The sequence below is a fragment of the Corylus avellana genome, chromosome ca1 (genome assembly GCF_901000735.1).
Source record: "Corylus avellana chromosome ca1, CavTom2PMs-1.0".
Taxonomy (NCBI): domain Eukaryota; kingdom Viridiplantae; phylum Streptophyta; class Magnoliopsida; order Fagales; family Betulaceae; genus Corylus; species Corylus avellana.
This window is the reverse complement of record NC_081541.1, coordinates 3,414,538-3,432,988: the sequence shown is the minus strand read 5'-3', so window position 1 is coordinate 3,432,988 and position 18,451 is coordinate 3,414,538. Positions and strand designations below refer to the sequence as shown.

The 18,451-nt window shown below is 35.4% G+C and overlaps 3 protein-coding genes across 3 annotated transcripts; all 3 read left to right on the top strand.

Moving 5' to 3' along the window:
* The first annotated feature begins 1,025 nt into the window (after positions 1-1,025).
* Positions 1,026-4,040, top strand: LOC132181046 (NAC domain-containing protein 74-like). Its single transcript, XM_059594093.1, has 6 exons — positions 1,026-1,224; positions 1,325-1,605; positions 1,742-2,320; positions 2,406-2,705; positions 2,797-3,159; positions 3,343-4,040. Exons 1-6 carry the CDS (start codon positions 1,083-1,085, stop codon positions 3,463-3,465), a joined length of 1,788 nt encoding a protein of 595 aa, XP_059450076.1. The 5' UTR covers positions 1,026-1,082; the 3' UTR covers positions 3,466-4,040.
* A 6,329-nt stretch (positions 4,041-10,369) lies between these two features.
* LOC132167411 (NAC domain-containing protein 82-like) lies at positions 10,370-12,843 on the top strand. Its single transcript, XM_059578379.1, has 8 exons — positions 10,370-10,544; positions 10,670-10,950; positions 11,072-11,344; positions 11,440-11,700; positions 11,796-12,101; positions 12,190-12,549; positions 12,644-12,649; positions 12,736-12,843. The coding sequence occupies exons 1-8, from the start codon at positions 10,385-10,387 to the stop codon at positions 12,841-12,843; spliced, it is 1,755 nt and encodes a 584-aa protein (XP_059434362.1). The 5' UTR covers positions 10,370-10,384.
* A 2,952-nt stretch (positions 12,844-15,795) lies between these two features.
* On the top strand, positions 15,796-16,779 carry LOC132167406 (protein NTM1-like 9). Its single transcript, XM_059578374.1, has 3 exons — positions 15,796-15,984; positions 16,166-16,437; positions 16,525-16,779. The coding sequence occupies exons 1-3, from the start codon at positions 15,804-15,806 to the stop codon at positions 16,777-16,779; spliced, it is 708 nt and encodes a 235-aa protein (XP_059434357.1). The 5' UTR covers positions 15,796-15,803.
* Positions 16,780-18,451: the final 1,672 nt, after the last annotated feature.

The window sequence follows — 18,451 nt, the reverse complement described above, 5'->3', positions numbered from 1 at the left end:
ATAATTATACTTTAGATTATTTATATATAGGTGCAAAAATAATTATGCTACAAAGATTATTAATTTATTAAACCTTCTAGATTCGTGACATTAATTTGTCATTGCAACCATTAATGTATATATTTTCAAGAATTCTACAAGGCTATATTCATTATAACTATAGACTTGGAGGTCAAGTTCTTGATGTAGAAGTTAAATATAAAGCAATCAAGGGTCCCAGAGATGCTGTCCTCAGTGCTTGTCTAAAGCCAAAAAAAAAAAAAAAAAATTCTCCTCTTGCGTTATTTTTTTATTAGTACAAAGATTATTCTCCCACAAAAATTCCACGCGTTTTCGCAATGACATCAAAATAGCGGTCGCATATTTACAAAGAATGACACATCGGTATGAGGAGATGATTAATTAGACTTAAATTTTAGTTTTAGATTGCACTAATCTTTCAACATATTACATTAACTTTCACGTCAGTTAATTATTAAAAAATAAAATAAAATGACAATTAGCTTTGTAAATTACTCATCTAGTATTAATTAGTGCATCGTCTCCAAAAGGCCAACGCTCACAACTATATATACATGCAAGACATATCATGAATCTCATAAGAGTTTACCTATTAAATCATCAGCTTTGAAAGAAGAAGATAAGAAAGAATCAAGACAATAATTTAGATTAAGAGTTCAAAATTTCACTTTCATATTAATTTCTTTTTTTCTTAATCTTAAAATTTGATATGACTTTAGTTAGTTAGTAGTACTAATTAGTCATTATATATGTTTGTGGGTATTCGACAAATAAGGATGATATTGACTAATGAGAGTACGTAAATCGAAACTTTTAAGGTTCAATTCATCAAATTCGGATTTCAAGAACCAGGTTGGTAATAAATATAAAATAGAGGACCCTCACATGTAAACTTCTCCGAGAAGTTGGTAGGACCACCTTTTGTCTTGTCTATGTATATATATATATATATCAGCTTGCTCACTCTCACCCTGTCACTGCTCCTTTTCTTATGAAACCGATTCTCTTCGTTTGTAAGCTGTGCGAGTGTGTGTGTGAGTGTGTGTGTGTGCGCGTGTGTGATGGCTGCGATGTTCAGGTTCCGTCCGACGGAAGTGGAAATCATCGACATCTGCTTGAGGTTAAAGATCACTGGGAATGATAGAGAACTTCGCTTTATTCCCGTAGTTGATTTCTTCAAACAGGAGCCATGGGAATTGCCAGGTGATTATCCATTTTTATTTTCTTATTTTTTCTGGGCTTCAATTGATTTTCCAAATATGTAATGTACTCATGTGATTTCTCAATTTTCTTTCAATTGTAGGTTTATCCGGCATAGAGACAACGGATCAAGAGCGGTTCTGCTTCTCGCCGCCGGACATGAAGCAGCCGAATGGGAAACAGTTTAACAGGACGACCAAATCTGGGTTCTGGAAAGTGACCGGAAAGGATAAAGAAATCTGGTCCAGAGGCAGATTGATCGGAAAGAAAAAGATACTGGTATTCCATTTGGGGAGTAGTGCAAACAGCAAGAAAACTGACTGGGTAATGCATGAGCACCACACAACCCTGGAGGAGCTTGATGGCACAAAATCACCCGGTCAGGTTGGCTTTCTATCTCGAATTTCACTAATTTGTGGGTTTTATAGGTGGGTTTAACATGTTTTTACTTTTTGCTGCTGCCTGCCTAAATCATGTAAAAAGGGTTATCTTACTCACTTGGTGATGTTACTTTCTGCAGAAACCTTATGTCTTCTGTCGTTTATTCTATAAACCAAAGGAAAACTCTGGCAAAGCTGAAGATCATCCGATTTCAAGTAATGAATGTCTTCATCCTGAAAATTCTGATGGAATGGCATGTGACACTACTATAGCAACTGGAACTGCCAAGTCGGCTTTAGAATCTCCAGACAAGGGTTGCAAAGGTCGAAAGCGAAAGTACACTAGCAAAGCTGGACCGGCCAAGTCTAAACGAAGTGCGGCTTCAGCTTCTCCAGCACTGGAACTGCAACCTATTGATCATACACCAACTGAAGAATTTCCTCTTTCTGAAATTTCTGACACTATACCAAGTGTTGAGTACAGTGCAGACAGCAATTCTTCTGCAGAAAATCAACCCAATTCATTTCCTAACACAGCCAAATGTTCCCCTGAAGAAGCAGGGTCTGATCTAACCCAGGCTTCAGTATCTCCAGCATCAGTGCGAGCTGGAGATTATCCAACATTAATTGATGGAACCACATCTGACACTAGAACACCTGTTGAGTGTGGTGGCTACAATTTTAATGCTTCCTCTGCGGAGAATCAAGTGACAGATGAGGTGAGAAATTAAGGAATTGAGTTTCAGGTTAAATCAGTTGTTAACTTAATTATATACTAATGCGCATTCATGTTTCTTTTATCAGGAAGAACTAAAGATGCTCTTAGACATGCTGCAAGATCCACCAGATTGGAACCCTTCACTCCCCAATACACCTACCTTTTCATCTCCTCCCACAGCTAAATCTTCTCTTGAAAAAGCAGAGTCTGAGCTAGCACTGGCTTCAGTATCTCCAGCATTAGAAGAGGAAGCTGATAATCATCTCACAGGATGTTGTTTTGATGGAATGACATCAAACACTGCAACACCCACAAAGTGTAACCACAATACTTGTAGTGCGTACACTGCAATAAATCAAGGGGCCGAAGCAACTGCCGGTGATCAGGTGAGAGAGACAGTTAACTATATTCCAAGTGCAGTTAGGTGTAAGTACATATCTCCTTCATTTATGTTTCTAACCTCAAGTTGATTTGCAGGTAGGAGACTCAAAAAGTGTTGCTCTCCCCATTACATTCACAGATGCAATGGGGCTAGATTGGGGCTCGCTCTTGCGCTCGCTTTACCCAATACACTCGCAGAAGCAAAAAGTGTCTGGCGACCTTGTCGACGATGTACCAAACTACCATCATGATGGGGTGCCTTTGCAAAATGGCACAAATGATCCAATCGCCTATATTTCTAAGTTATTGGATCTAACGCCTAGTGATCCTGATGAATCCCTTCCTAATGATCCTAGCAGTCAAAAGGCTATCACTTTTGACCCAAGACCACGGTTCATGGAATCTGATATGGACGACGGATCACACAGTGCACCAAATGCAAAAAAGCTCAATGCACTGGTAAGTACTGGATGCTCTCAATATCGTATTAGAAATTGGTTTCAAGTTTTGCCTACAAATTATGTCATGTTCTGTTGTGCCACTCTGCAGCTCCAGGTTTAGTTATGTCTTTTATTTTCAAATAAACTGGTCTCTCAAAAACTAACCTTGCATTGTTCTTGTTCTTGTTCTTGTGTACAACAGTTTGATTCAACGGTTCAAGATTCTATGAGGTCTGTAGAGATCAATACAGAAGCTGTTTCATCAGGGTCCTATATTGATGGAGGTACTTCTTCAATCAGATCTAGCTACGAATTTGGTTACTAGCGACCAAACTATCAGCGACGTCGCTGATAGTTGTCGTTAATGCCAGCTACGGCATTAATGTCGTTGCTGATGTTATATATATATATATATACGTACCTGCGACTACAAACAGTCAGTGACAACTACTATTTGTCGTCGAAAAAAAAAAAATTAAAACTCACATCAATACCGACAACTATACTGTCGATGAGTCGCGGAAGTGTTAAGAAAACCAAGAAATCCATTTACGTGGAAATCGATACATTATCCCACTTGTATGCCAATTGATGCCAAGTGATGCCAACAGTAGTTGATGATCCCACTTGTATGCCAAGTGATGCCAACAGTAGTTGATGACCACATGTATGCCAAGTGATGCCAACAGAAGTTGATGTTTGGCCTATGGCCACTTTACTTTTTCTCAAGTATGATTAGTTAGTTTATTGGTATCTTCTACCTACGGCAGTGCGGTAGTGTTTGAATAGCCGTGACTTGGAGATTATCACGCTTCGTAGAATTTGAAGTGTGTATGTTAATTTGTATTTCAAGTTTGTTTCAATTTTCCAGTATGTAATTAATGAAGAACTCAAGTTTCCAAATTGACCTTCATATATGTTAGCATATATCATATTATATTAGAGAATTTGTAGTATCAGGTATATATATAGTTTTGAGAAAGATAATATTAGGAACCATTGATAACGTAATTTAATTAATTAAGACTCTACCAATATTAATTAAACTGATTGTATGTAAATATATGTGGTGTTCATTTTGAAAAGGTAGTTATATCGGTTACAGACTGTCTTATGAAGCGAAAGTTATTAGTTTGAATATTTCTCTTTCTTTTCCTTTGTACATACAAACAGTTACAATTGATCCAACAAAAAAATCACCACAAATAAAGTTTGTCATTTATTTTTCCCTTGTTAAGCACAACCACATTGTGTATAAATTCACTCTGAAATTAATTGAACAAGTGGTGTGAAACCAATTCATTGGGAGAAGAATAGTTTTTAAATTTTGGCTTTGTTTGTTTCGACGTAAAATATTTTCCGTCAAAAAAGTGTTTTCAGCAGAAAACATTTTTTTGAAAAATATTTTATAGTGTTTGAGGCATATGGAAAATCACAATTTTTGGTGTCTCAACAAGTGTCCGCTAGCAACCCTCATGGGCTTGTCCGCTTGTGCACGCTCCCCCATCTCATGCTGGACAATGACTCTAATACTATTTATAACTAGCTCATAATCCGCGTTACGTGCGTATTCTTTATTATAATTTAATTTTAAAATTTAAACATATATTTATCTTACTTTCATTATGTATTAAAAAAGACGTATAAAAATATATCACACATCTTTAAATAAAAAATAAAATAAAATAAAATTAAAGTTATACTTATACACCAGTATATATATTACAAAACATAGTGAGTCAGTGATACAAAGTTACACAAAGCATTACATGAATGTATAAATCAGAAAAAAAAAAAAAAAAAAAAACTATCATAAGACATTGAATTTTATTTTAATCCATAAAATTTAAAAAATGTTAAAATATTTGTTTCCATAGGTGTAATTTACAATGAAAAGAAGTATAAAGGAAAAAAATAGCAAGAAGAAAGTTTGAATTCTAATTATTAAAATATTAATAGAAAATTAGAGGAAATTTGTAATGATATTTTTGTGATACATTATATTTCAATACAAATAAAATTCATAATTTTAAACATTTAAAAAATAATACATTGGTTCCCTTAGCGTGTTTGAACTAGGCTTGAGAGAAAAGTGCTCATGATTGAGAGAGAACTAGGCTTGAGAAAGAAGTCTCCAAGAGATAGCTCAATCAGCTGGAGACCACGCCTTATGAAGCGGGAGTTACTAATTCGAATATTTTATCCCCCTCTTGTGTGGACATGTCAAAAAAAAAAAAAAAAAGTACTCCTGATTGTTGCATTTTTTATGTACGAGACGAGCTCCGGCTCAAATTAAGTTGAGCACCCAATCTAGTTGCGTCAAAGAAATAAATTAATTTAGAACAATACAGTTGGCAAGAATGTCATTGCCACATCAGCTTTTTTTTTTTTTTTTTACACTACAAAAAAACTTTGCATTTAGTGACCCATGAAAAGTGATGGATCTTTGGCCTATGGCTACTTTACCTTTTTTCGGATGTCATTGGTTAGTTTATCGGCATCTTCTACCGACGGCTGCCCAGCAAAGGCTGAATACTAACCTTATGGGTCCTTTCCGATATGGGGGGAAGGCAAGCTTTTTTAAATAAAAATAAAAAGATCCGACCAAAACAGAATAACAAATATAACCGAACAACTAGGTTTTACTTTTCCATCAAATATTTTTTATTAATAAAATTATAGATTGTTGAGCTGTAGTGCTTAACAAAGTTGTTGAGCGCTGCAGCTCCTTAGCAAACTTGATTTTGGCTAGTTTGTTGAGTCTGATGTGGAGTGATTTTAACACTATGACTCAACAAAACAACCAAAATGGTACTTTGTTGAGCCAGATGTGAATGCTCCATCAGCTCAATAAATATTTAGCTAAAATTTAATTAAAAAATATATTTTCTATTTTAGTTAGGAGTAACTTCATTTACTTTATTGAAATGCCTCGCCTTTTACAAACATTCTCCAAATTTTAAATTGTAAAATGTTATAAGCAGATGTGCCCAACCAACAGATTTATCTAAGTCTTGACTAGGTAATATTAGACATTACTAGGAAGCCCTTCCATGCTTGTATGTTCATGATTCTTGGCTATGAATCTTGGCCCAATGAATCTTTGATTGCTGACCCTTCATTGCAATACTAATAGGCAACGAAGGGGAAGTGGAACAAGAAATACCACAATTGTTCATTCACCGAACATCATCTTTATGTTGATGTGTTTTTTTAAAGTGTTTTGATGTAACCTAAACACTAAAAAAAAAAAAAAAAAATTATTTAACTAGAAGAATAACATATATAAGGTTGTGACACAAACCAAGGCTTTTGTGCCCCCCAATAAAAAATTAACTAGTCAATGTGAAACAACTTAAGCAAATACACTAGATTTCACTTCTTCAATCCCTCATTTGTGTGTGTGTGTGTATATATATATATCACTCATCTCTCTCAACTCTCCTGTGAGCTAGGAAAATCACATAGGCACCCTTTGCCAAATACCGCCCTTCGCCGAATGTGTCTCCCACATTAGTTCCCTCAACGTTTTCGAACCAGGCATGAGAGATAGAGAGGGGGAACTTAACAGCGTTGAGGAAAAGCGACGAAATTGGTCGTGATTCTCAAAGATTTTTGTGTGGGCAGTAATTATATCCGGCGAAAAACTGGCGATGATTCTTAGATATCCCATCTTGGGCGGCGGAGTAGTGGCCAGATGATTTTTCTAAAGTATGAAGAGGAAGAAAGATGCGAAAATCTAAAAAGTAGACGCCAATTTTTTTTTAAGTTGTAAATTTAGTATGATATGATGTTTTAGTTTATTTTTCTCATGATGTTTTATGCTGACTTGTCAAATTCTTATTGGAGAGCACAAAAATTTTAATTTGTGAAAATAATTATTCTCTTTAAAAGTTTTATCAAACCAACAATTCTTCTACTTGGACGTCAAGTTTTAGATACACAGTGAAAAGTTGAAGTTATACATATATATATATATATATATATATATATATATATATATAGCCAACAAGGATCCCACTTACTCCTAGTGCTAGTGTAAAGTAAAAAGTTGTTAGAATCTCGTCTTTTGCATTTTCTTTTATCTTTTATCAAAGACTAGAGAAGAAACTTGAGCCACCCATCCCACGCAAACATATCGAACAAGTTAATTAGTAGGATCGGAGGCCAGGAACCTTTTCGCTTATATATATATAGATAAAGTTAAGCTTTGCTCATGTTATCACAAGAAAGTCCAGGTTCTGTCCGACGGACCGGGAACTGGTCGATTACTTCTTGAGGTCAAAGATCACTGAGATTAATCACCAAGCACTTCACTTTATTCCCCAACAATTCATGATTTCTTCATATGGGAGCCTTGGGATTTGCCAGGTTATCACTTTATCACTCTCTAATATATGACGAATTAATATTTTCTTATTTTTTACTTTACCTTTTTTTTTAACTGTTTATTTAGCTTAACATTTTGAATAAATAATGATTAGCGTTATGATATTAATTATTGAATAATTTTATAAATTACATTTTTATTTCACAAATAACATGGCAGTTTCAATTATTATTCGGATTAGCTAAGGTTAGTTGTTACTGTTATAACAACAATATTGTATAATATTTATGAGATAAAAATATAAATTTTTAGCTTTACTCTTAATTAATTAAACTTTAGTTACGTAATAAAAATATAATATTTAATTAACATTACTAAGTTCTCACCTTTCCATCTCACTTAAGAGCATTCCCAGCAGCTACCCGGTCATATTCCCTAAGTTTAAGGATCCAAACTACTTTTTGTTTCCCTATATCAATTTGCACCCCAATAGCTTCCCTTAATGCTTCCTTATACCATTAAAATATTATTATTTTTATTTTACCTTTTTTATATTTTATTCATTTAATTTAACCTTTCTTTCTCTCTCTCATCTCATCTCATCTCCGTCTTCTTCTTTCCTTTCTTTCCCTTCCAGCCGCAGCACCAACTTCCCTCTCTGCCTCACTCATCTCCATCTCACTCTCTGCCTCACTCTCTTGATCTCCTTGAATGGTGAAGTCTGGTGAGCATATATGATTTCTCTCTCTCCTCTCATCTCATCTCATCTCATCTCCATCTTCTTCTTTCCTTTCTTTCCCTTCCAGCCGCAGCACCTATTTCCCTCTCTGCCAGCATATATGAGAGCCTTGAAGTTTGGTTTGATCGGTCTGGGTTTTTGGGTTTCTGTTGGGTCTTGATCGGTCTGGGTTTTTGCTGCATCTATTTCCCTCTCTGCACCTTTTTTCGTTTTTTCATCTCGCCGGAAGAGGGTTGGTTCGTTTATTTGTTGTTTAATTTTGGGTGTAAATCTTTTGAGTGGCTGTGAGAGTGAAGATGGAGTATTGAAGATGGAGATTTGCTTTGTGTCGAGATGAAATGCAGAAGAGGGCGGAGAAGAAGAATGGAGAAAAATAGTGGGCGTGAAAAGATGTGAGAGGAGAGAGAGTTTTTTTTTTTATGATTATAATAAGGCAAAGGAACGCTACAGTGGAACCCAATACATTGGGTTCTACTGTAGCATCTGATGGTTTAAGGAACCATATAGGGAATCTGTTGTGGGACGTTTTTTACGATTTTTTAGACATATTCCCTAAATATAGGGAACAGACCCCCTTATAGGGAGTCTGCTGGGAATGCTCTAAGTCTTTGAAATAAGCAATGACGTAACTGATTTCTTTATATTTAACCAAAAAAAAAAAAAAAAAACTGATTTCTTTATTGCTTACCAAATATATAAGAGTAATGCTAAAAGATATATATATTTTATAATTATTTTAAAATGATGAAGAAGTACTGACATGAGTCTCAACAAATCTTTTTCTTATTTTTAACTTTTATATTGCGCCCAGTCTGGCTTTTTTTTTTTTTTTTTTTTGTTGTAAGTGCATGTAGACGTCTCCAGCTTATTACCGACAAAGGATGAAGAATGGTTTTTCTTCTAGCCGCACCACCGGAATGGGAATCGGATGAACATAGTGACAAATGCCGGGTACTGGAAAGTGGTTGGCAAGCAAGCACCAACCCCACTCAGGTTGGCTTTCGATCTAACTCATCGATCTCCTCCATCTTTTCTGATCACCTTAATTTGTTGATTAATTACTTAATTTATTTATGCAGAAAACATTTGTTCTCTGTCGTTAATTCAGGAGGCCTAACAATGGAAGCAAATCTCCAAAGCGGAAATACTGCATTGGCTTCAGAATCTCCAGCACCGGAAGTGCAAGCTAAAGATCATCATCCAACAACTAATGAATGTCTTTCATTCTGATCAGGATTATGATGGAACGACATATATATGTGTCGACACTATATGTAGCATGTAAATTTGAGAGAATCCGTTTTGATTGATATATAACTATAGAAATATTAATTACGTACCTCGACTTGGAGGTCAAGTTCTTGATGTACAGAAGTGAAAAGTTGGAAGTTAATATTAAAGCAAGCAAGGGTCCCAGTCCCAGATGCTGTCCTCAGTGCCTGTCTAAAGCCAAAAAAAGATTCTCCCCATGCATTATTTCTTTTTTCATTAATTAGTACGTACAAAGATTCTTCCACAAAAATTCCACGCGTTTTTCGCAAGGACATCAAAATAAGCAGTCGCATATTTACATATTTACAAAGAATGACACATTGGATTGGTATGTTGAGATATAATTAATTAATTGGACGCTGTGTTTAACACCTGCCTATATAACCTCCAACAAAAAATACCTGCCTTACCAAATCATCGGCTTTAATATCACTGTTAGAATTAGTAGTACACGCACAAGAAAAATACTAAAAAATAACAAGAGAAAGAAAAAAAAATTAGAAAGAATCAAGACATGCACAATAATTTCACTTGCATATTAATTTTTTTGTTTCTTAATCTTAAAATTTGATATGACTTTAGTAGTACTAATTAGTCATTATATTTGTGGGTATTCGACAAATAAGGATGATATTGACAGTAAATCCAAACTTTTAAGGTTCAATTCATGAAATTAAGAATTCAAGAACCAAGTTGGTAATAAATATAAAATAGCTAGCGGACCGTCACATGAAAACTTCTCCAAGAAGTAGTTGGTAGGACCACCTTTTTCTCTTGTATGTATGTATCAGCTTGCTCACTCTCACTCTGTAACTGCTATTTTTCTTATGAAACCGATTCTCTTCGTTTGTAAGCTGTGCGTGTGTGTGAGTGTGTGTGTGTGTGTGCGTGCGTGCGTTTGTGATGGCTGCGATGTCTAGGAATCTGCCACTGGGGTTTAGGTTCCGTCCGACGGAAGTGGAAATCATCGACTACTTGTGGTTAAAGATCACTGGGAATGACGGAGAAGTTGACTTTATTCCCGTAGTTGATTTCTTCAAACAGGAGCCCTGGGAGTTGCCAGGTGATCCATTTTTATTTTCTTATTTTGGATTTTTCTGGGCTTCAATTGATTTCCAAATATGTAATGTACTCATGTGATTTCTCAATTTTTTTTGGTCTCAGTCGTCTGGTTTCTTTTAAGTGTAGGTTTATCCGGCATAGCGACAAAGGATCAACAGCGGTTCTGCTTCTCGCCGCCGGACATGAAGCAGCCGAATGGGAAACTGTTTAACAGGACGACCAATTCTGGGTTCTGGAAAGTGACCGGTAAGGATAAAGAAATCTGGTCCGGAGGGAGATTGATTGGAAAGAAAAAGATACTGGTATTCCATTTGGGGAGTACTAAAAACAGCAAGAAAACTGACTGGGTAATGCATGAGCACCACACAACCCTGGAGGAGCTTGATGGCACAAAATTACCCGGCCAGGTTGGCTTTCTATCTCGTCTTTCGATAATTTGTTTGTTTGATAGGTGGGTTAACATGTTTTTGCTGCTGCCTGCCTAAATCATCTTATAACTCACTTGGTCATGTACCTTACTTTCTGCAGAAACCTTATGTCTTCTGTCGTTTATTCTATAAACCTAAGCAAAACTCTGGCAAAGCTCCAGAATCTCCAGCATTGGATGTGCAAGCTGAAGATCGTCATCCAACAACTAATGAATCTCGTCATTCTGAAAATTCTGATGGAATGGCATGTGACACTATAGCAACTACTCGACCTGCCAAGTCGGCTTCAGAATCTCCCGACAAGGGTAGCAAAGGTCGAAAGCGAAAGTACCCTGCCATTACCAAGGCAGGACCTTCCAAGTCTAAACGAAGGGTGAGGATGAGGAAGGAATCGAGTTACTTTTTTGTGTGTAAATTAGAAGTGCTGCAGTAGATTAATTTTAGTACTAATCATGTTTCTTCCATCAGGTTGATCTGCAACCGGAGACCCCCTTAACTTCACTCTCCGATGCAGCCGCTGTTTCATTTCCTAATACAGCCAAATCTTCTCCTGAAGAAGCAGAGTCTGACCCACGACAGGCTTCAGCATCAGGAGAGGAAGGTGACAAACAAGTCACAGGATACTGTCCTGCAAAAAATTTACATGAAACTACCGCAAATACTATAGCATTCACTGAGCTTAAACACATTAATGATAATACAGAAAAGGCACAAGTGACAGATACGGAGGTGAGAAAGGAATTGAGTTTTAGCTTAATGCTTCAAACAGTTGTTAAATTAATTAAATAATTACTAATCTTGTTCATTCATGTTTCTTTTATCAGTTTGATCAGCTACTGCAGGAAGAACTGAAATTGCTCCCTTTCCTGCTGCAAAATCAAATAGATTGGAACGTCAATTCACCTGCCGTTCCATCTCCTAACACAGCTAAATCTTCTCCTGAAGAAGCAGAGTCTGACCCAAGACAAGCGCCAGCATCTCCAGCATCAGGAGAAGAAGCTGACAATCATGTCACAAGTTTTTCACCTACAAAAAATTTAGATGAATCGACATCTAACACTAAAGCATTCACTGGGTGTAACCGCATTAGTGATAATACCCAGACTACAAAATCAACAGCTGGTGATCAGGTGAGAAACACAGGGGACTATACTCCAAGTGCAGTTATGTGCAAGTATCTCCTTCATTTATGATTCTAAAATCAAAGTTGATTTGCAGGTGGGAGACTCAAATATGTCCTGTGCCCCACCAGAGCTACCAGTACCTGATATAGATTGGAGCTCGCTCTTGCTCAGCCCAGTACACTCGCAGATGCAAAAAGTGTTGGATCCTTTCAGCATGTCTTCTTTTGACGCCAATGAAACAAACTACCTTTATGACGGGGTGGCTTGGCAAAATGGCACAATTGATTCAGCCGCCTATTGTTCTGAGTTCTGGGATCTAATGCCTGATGAATCCCTTCGTAATGATCCTAGCAGTCAAAAGACTCTTGCTTTTGACCCAAGACCATGGTTCATGGAATCTGATAAGGACGACGGATCACACAGTGCACCGAATGCAAAAAAGCTCAATGCACTGGTATGTACGTACTGGATGCTCTCAATATCGTATTATAAATTGGTTGCAAGTTTTGCCTACAAATTATGTCATGTTCTGTTGTGCCAATCTGCAGCTCCAGGTTTAGTTATGTCTTTTATTTTCATATAAACTGGTCTCTGAAAAACTAACCTTGCATTGCTCTTGTTCTTGTCTTGTGTACAACAGTTTGATCCAACGGTTCAAGATTCTGTGAGGTCTATAGAGATCAATACAGAAGCTGTTTCATCAGGGTCCTATATTGATGGAGGTACTTCTTCAATCAGATCTAGCTAGACTCTGATTGAAAATCTCAACAGTTTGAAACAACAATTATTTCTCTCAACAGCTTATCCATCTAAACCAATTATCTCAATTATCTCAACCATTTCCAATCCCAATTATCTCAATTATCTAAACCAATTCCAATTCTCAAGACTAAACCTCTAGAGCCCAAACTTTTTCTCAAGCGTTAAAAGTCTACGTGACTCAACAAACACCCAAACATTAATCCCAGCAGGTAAAAAACCCCAAGGGTATAAACCTATTTGAAATCAATTAATCATATTCATTGATTCCAATTAGTTATTCCTTTTCAGCCTAAGAACCCCAAACGTTTCTCCCAATCCTTTTTCAATTAACTCAATTACCATCTTCTTCAAACCGCATTCTAGAGTTATGAACTTCTGTGTCGAGTTCAAGGCCTCAAGGGGGGCAATCTTCTAGGAACCCAAACCTTTCTCGCAATCGACTCAATCCCAGCAAGTGAATTACAATCTTCCCAAGTGTACCTTTAGAAAACCAAGAAACCCATTTACATGGAAATCGATCCATTATCCCACTTGTCATTTCTACAAAAACTCTCCCTCCAAAGCCCAAAGTATGCCAAGTGATGCCAACAAAAGTTGATGTTTGCCCTATGCCCACCCTTACTTTCCAATCTTTGGCCTATGGCCACCCTTATTTTCAATCTCTGGCCTATGGCCACCTTAATTACTTTTCAATCTTTGGCTTATGGCCACTCTACTTTTTTCCAAGTATGATCAGTTAGTTTATTGGTATCTTCTACCCTAAACGCCTTGCAACGGTGGTTGATTACTGATCTCGCAAGTTGGTACTTAGCCGTGACTTGAAGATCATTATCGAGCTTCTTCGATTTTCAAATTTGAAGACTATGTTAAGTTGATGGATCTTTGGCGTATGGCCACCTTACATTTTATCCAAATGTGATGGATCAATTTATCGGTATCTTCTATCGACGATTGTCTGGTGAGAGCTGAATGCTAACCGTAAGGGTTCAATACTCAACCCTAAGTTAGCTTCCCAAATCCCCTACTTAAAACATGTATCAAGAATTTGAAGCGTGTATGTTAATTTGTATTTCAAGTTTGTTTCAATTTTCCCGTATGTAAATATGTAATGAAGAACTCAAGTTTCCAAATTGGCCTTCATGTATGTTATTATATATCATATTATATTGGAGAATTTGTCGTATCTGGGATATATATATATAGTTTAGAGAAAGATTATATTAGGAAGCATTGATAAAGTAATTTAATTAATTTGACTATAGCAATATTAATTAAACTGACAATTGTATGTAAATATATGTGGTGGTCGTTTTCAAGAGGTAGTTATATGGGTCAGACACTGTCTCATGAAGTACTAAAAGTCACTAGTTTAAATATTTCTCTTTCCTTTCATTTCCTTTGTGCGGACATTAAAAAAAAATAATAAAAAACAAAAGATCTACAATTGATCCAATAAGAAAATCACCACAAATAAAGTTTATATAATTTATTTTTCCCTTGTTGAGCACAACCACACCTTGTATAAATGGACTCTGAAATTAATTGAACAAGTGGTGTAAAATCAATTAATTGCGTGAAGAACGGTTTTTAAAATAAAAAAGAATCAGCAATGAGAAGAGAAGATTTGGGCTCCATTTTTCATCTCTCTCCAAAAATAAGCATGACGAATCGAAGAGCCCTGCGCCAACCGACTCGAAGACTCCATTGTCGCATCTATATATCTCCAAGGTTTCAAACTTGATGCATGCATAATTTGAAGTGTCTTGTGAAATGTAAGCAGATGTACATATACGTGAGTCTTGACAAGGCAATATTAGACATTAATAGGAAGCTCTTCGGATCCATGCTTGTATGTTCATGATTCTTGGTCCAATAAATTAAATCTTTGATTGTTGACCCTTCATTGCAATACTAGTAGGCAACTAAGGAGAAGTGGAACAAGAAATACCATAATTGTTCATTCAATTCACCCAACATCATCTTTACATATGTTAGTTTATAATGTGTGTGTGGTTTTTTTTTTTTTTTTAAGTGTTTGATGTGATGTAAATTACATTATTTTTATGACGCAAATTATCTTTATCTTTATATCACATTACAACTAAAAAAAAAATTAACAAGGAGAATAACATCTGTAAAATTTTAGCACAAATCAAGGCTTTTGTCCCCTCTAATTAGAGATTGACTAGTCAATGTGAAACAACTTAAGCAAATGTTACCAAAACACCAGATTTCACCTCTTCAATCCCTTTGCCAAACGCCAAAACCTTATAAAAATTTCAAGTTAAGCCAAAACCTTATAAAAATTATTGTCTTTAAAATCAAATCAACAATTCTTCTACTTGGACGTCAAGTTTAATTTAGATATACATATAGCCAGCAAGGATCCCACTTACTTTCCTTAGTGCTAGTATAAAGTAAAAAGTTTATAGAATCTCCTTTTGCATTATCTTTTAATTAGTACAAAGATTCATCACAATAGTAGTCTCACATTACAAAGGATGAGACATTGGACTTAAATTTTAGTTTTGGAATATTACATTATTGCCATAAATCTATGACTTAAATGCCATTTAATAAACTTTCTATTCAATATTAAATTTAACTCTGGTTAATAACGTTCTCTAAATTTAAATATCTTAAAAGTAAAAATTATTTATTTTTTTTTTAATTTTTTTTTTCTCTTTCGTACTTATTCTTCTTAACTAAAGAGAATGTTTAGTTAAAGTACAAAAATATTTAAAGAGTTTTTTATATTTATTGAATATAAATATAAATTAGAAGAGTAGAGAATTGAAGAAACTTGAGCCTCCCATCTCATGCAAACTTATGGAAGAAGTTAATTAGTAGGACGGGCCATGCAGCTTTTTCTCTTTTATATATATATATATGTATCAGCTTTGCTCACTATCACTCCTTTCTTATGAAACTCATTCGATCTCTTCCATGATGGCTGCGTTGTGTTTGAATCTTGAGCTGCCACGGGGGTTCAGGTTCTGTCCGACGGACCAGGAACTGGTCAACTACTTCTTGAGGTCAAAGATCACTGGGATTAATCACCAAGCACTTCACTTCATTCCCCAACTTGATCATGATTTCTTCAAATGGGAGCCTTGGGATTTGCCAGGTTATATGACCAAATATTTTCTTTTTTTTTATTTTTTATTTTTATTGTTTATTGCTTAACAAATATATAAAATGGTTTTAAAATGCTTTAGTAGTAGCATCAGTCTCAACAAGAAAGAGAAGTGCTAGCTAGGGAGCTCAACAAATATTTAAATTTTATTATTTTTAATTTTTATATATAGAGTCCTCCGGCTTACCGACAAAGGATGAAGAATGGTTCTTCTTCTCGCCACGGCACCGGAATGGGAATCGGATGAACAGGGCGACGAATGCAGGGTACTGGAAAGTGGTTGGCAAGGATCAAAAAATCTGGTCCGGAGGGAGTTTGATTGGAAGGAAAAAGATACTACTTTTCTATCTGGGCTCTACTTCCAACGCCAAAATTACCGATTGGGTCATGCACGAGTACCACGCAACTCTCAAGGAGCTCGATGGCACCACCAACCCAGCTCAGGTTGGTTTCTATCTCATCGATCTCCTAGGTCTCCATTTTTTCTTATCACCTTAATTTGTTGATTAATTACTTAATTTATTTATGCAGAAAACATTTGTCCTGTGTCATTTATTCAAGAGGCCTAACAATGGTAGCAAAGCTCCAAAGCGAAAGTACCACTCTACCAAATCTGGACCTGCCAAGTGTAAGCTAGCACTAGCTTCTGAATCTCCGGCACCGGAAGTGCCAGCCGAAGATCATCATCCAACAACTAAGGAATGTCTTCATTCTGATCAGGATTCACATGGAATGACATATGTTGACACTATAGCATGTAATTTTGAGAGAATCTGTTTTGATTGATAACCCAAAACAGTCGATTTCTATTTAATATATATATAGCATTAGTTACATCTGATCGAGTTATTCCTGCCACTCTGACACACAAACGTTAACAAACAACTTAAAATACAAATCATCAGTAGTGGTGATTCAGAGGTTTTAAGAAAAATTTTAAAGTAGTTTGGGTGAGGGTTCGACTTCTAAAATGGAAATAATTATATCTGCATGTACACCCCTAATTAGGCAACAAGAACTTGCAAATATATATAGTCTTAATGGTTAATGCTTTTTTAACATAGGAAGTTAAGAATGTGGTGTTAGAAAATTTTATGATAAAATTCTTGATGAATAACTACATGAATTGTTTTCATCTGGTGTTCGTTGTTATATTTGTAATAAGGTTCATTGTTATTTGTTATCATTAAAACACGTATTAGTTTTTAACTTGGACTATGCAATCATGATATTCACTTAGATATGATTCTATATCAAAAAAAAAAAAAAAATAGCATTCTTCTCATGCATTACGTGGGTTAATTGATAATTGTCGTGAAAATAAAATATTAATATCAAATGTCTTAAAAAAAAGGGCAATAGAATTTCAATAAAAAAAAAAAAAACACTTGTTACAACTTTTGATAATAAGTACGATATAAAAATAACATACCATAATATATGATATGATGTTTAGTTTATTAATTTCAAACTATAGTTATTTTTTATGTCAAACAAAATAATTGTTTGATTAGCTTTTATCATTAGAATGTTAATAGATTTACTTACCAAAAAATAATGAATGAATTACTAAAGAAATTACTAAAACTTAGGTATATTCTTCCATCAAAATTTTGTTTGGGCTTTTTCCCACAACCTAACTATATTCAAGGGCCCCACTTAAACAGTTAACTACGTGGTATATAAGCTTCAGGCTTCAGCACTGTGAAGTGGATAGGATGGACCCATGATATGAAGGGTGGGGATCTACCCACGTTCCTTTTGAACGTCAGAGACTCAGAGCATTCACCAATCCAATTTAGAGAACTCCCCTCGTTTTATGTTTTGAGCTTCACGCGCCAGTAGTGGTCCTTGGGCAAATGGTCAAGGTTTACTTGCTTTTGACCAATGTTTCATCACACTGGCCCCCACCCTTCCCAAGGTTTATTATGCTGCCCATTGACTTGGCGACGAGTGACGCTCGAGTTCCTAGTGTTTTCGCCCTTTTATTTTCATAATATGGAAATTATTAAATTAGTCATGATAGTTCAGGTTATTGTCAAATTAATCTTCATAGTTTTGATTTAGGAGCGGGTTCTTTTTTTTTTTTTTTTTTTTTTTAATAGATAAAAAATTTCACAAAGAACCCAAGAAAATCAAAAATAAACTTAGGGTGCGGTTGGGAGTGCATTTTTAAAAAAATAATCTGCGATTTTAAACCAAATCACAATTTTATGGTGTTTGAGATTGCGATTTTAAAAACACAAATTTTAAAATCGCAAAAAAATCTACGATTTTTATAAGCTGATTAGAGGGTGCTTATTTGAAAAAGTGCGAATTTAAAACAAAATCACGATTTCTATTAAAAAGATATTTGGCGCAATAGTTACCTTTTTTTTAATGAGATTGAAAAAAATACCAAGAATACCCACATAAAATATATTAAAACCCTTCTTTTTCTGTTTTTTTTTCTTCATCT

What these genes read in the sequence shown, in the direction of transcription:
- LOC132181046 (XM_059594093.1), top strand. Translation starts at nt 1,083, where the DNA reads ATGGCTGCGATGTTCAGGTTCCGTCCGACGGAAGTGGAAATCATCGAC. An exon ending in GGAGCCATGGGAATTGCCAG is followed by an intron (nt 1,225 to 1,324) that starts GTGATTATCCAT and finishes TTTCAATTGTAG; the next exon opens with GTTTATCCGGCATAGAGACA. An exon ending in AAGCAACTGCCGGTGATCAG is followed by an intron (nt 2,706 to 2,796) that starts GTGAGAGAGACA and finishes GTTGATTTGCAG; the next exon opens with GTAGGAGACTCAAAAAGTGT.
- LOC132167411 (XM_059578379.1), top strand. Translation starts at nt 10,385, where the DNA reads ATGGCTGCGATGTCTAGGAATCTGCCACTGGGGTTTAGGTTCCGTCCG. An exon ending in GCACAAAATTACCCGGCCAG is followed by an intron (nt 10,951 to 11,071) that starts GTTGGCTTTCTA and finishes TACTTTCTGCAG; the next exon opens with AAACCTTATGTCTTCTGTCG. An exon ending in AATCAACAGCTGGTGATCAG is followed by an intron (nt 12,102 to 12,189) that starts GTGAGAAACACA and finishes GTTGATTTGCAG; the next exon opens with GTGGGAGACTCAAATATGTC.
- LOC132167406 (XM_059578374.1), top strand. Translation starts at nt 15,804, where the DNA reads ATGATGGCTGCGTTGTGTTTGAATCTTGAGCTGCCACGGGGGTTCAGG. An exon ending in GGAGCCTTGGGATTTGCCAG is followed by an intron (nt 15,985 to 16,165) that starts GTTATATGACCA and finishes TTTTATATATAG; the next exon opens with AGTCCTCCGGCTTACCGACA. An exon ending in GCACCACCAACCCAGCTCAG is followed by an intron (nt 16,438 to 16,524) that starts GTTGGTTTCTAT and finishes TTATTTATGCAG; the next exon opens with AAAACATTTGTCCTGTGTCA.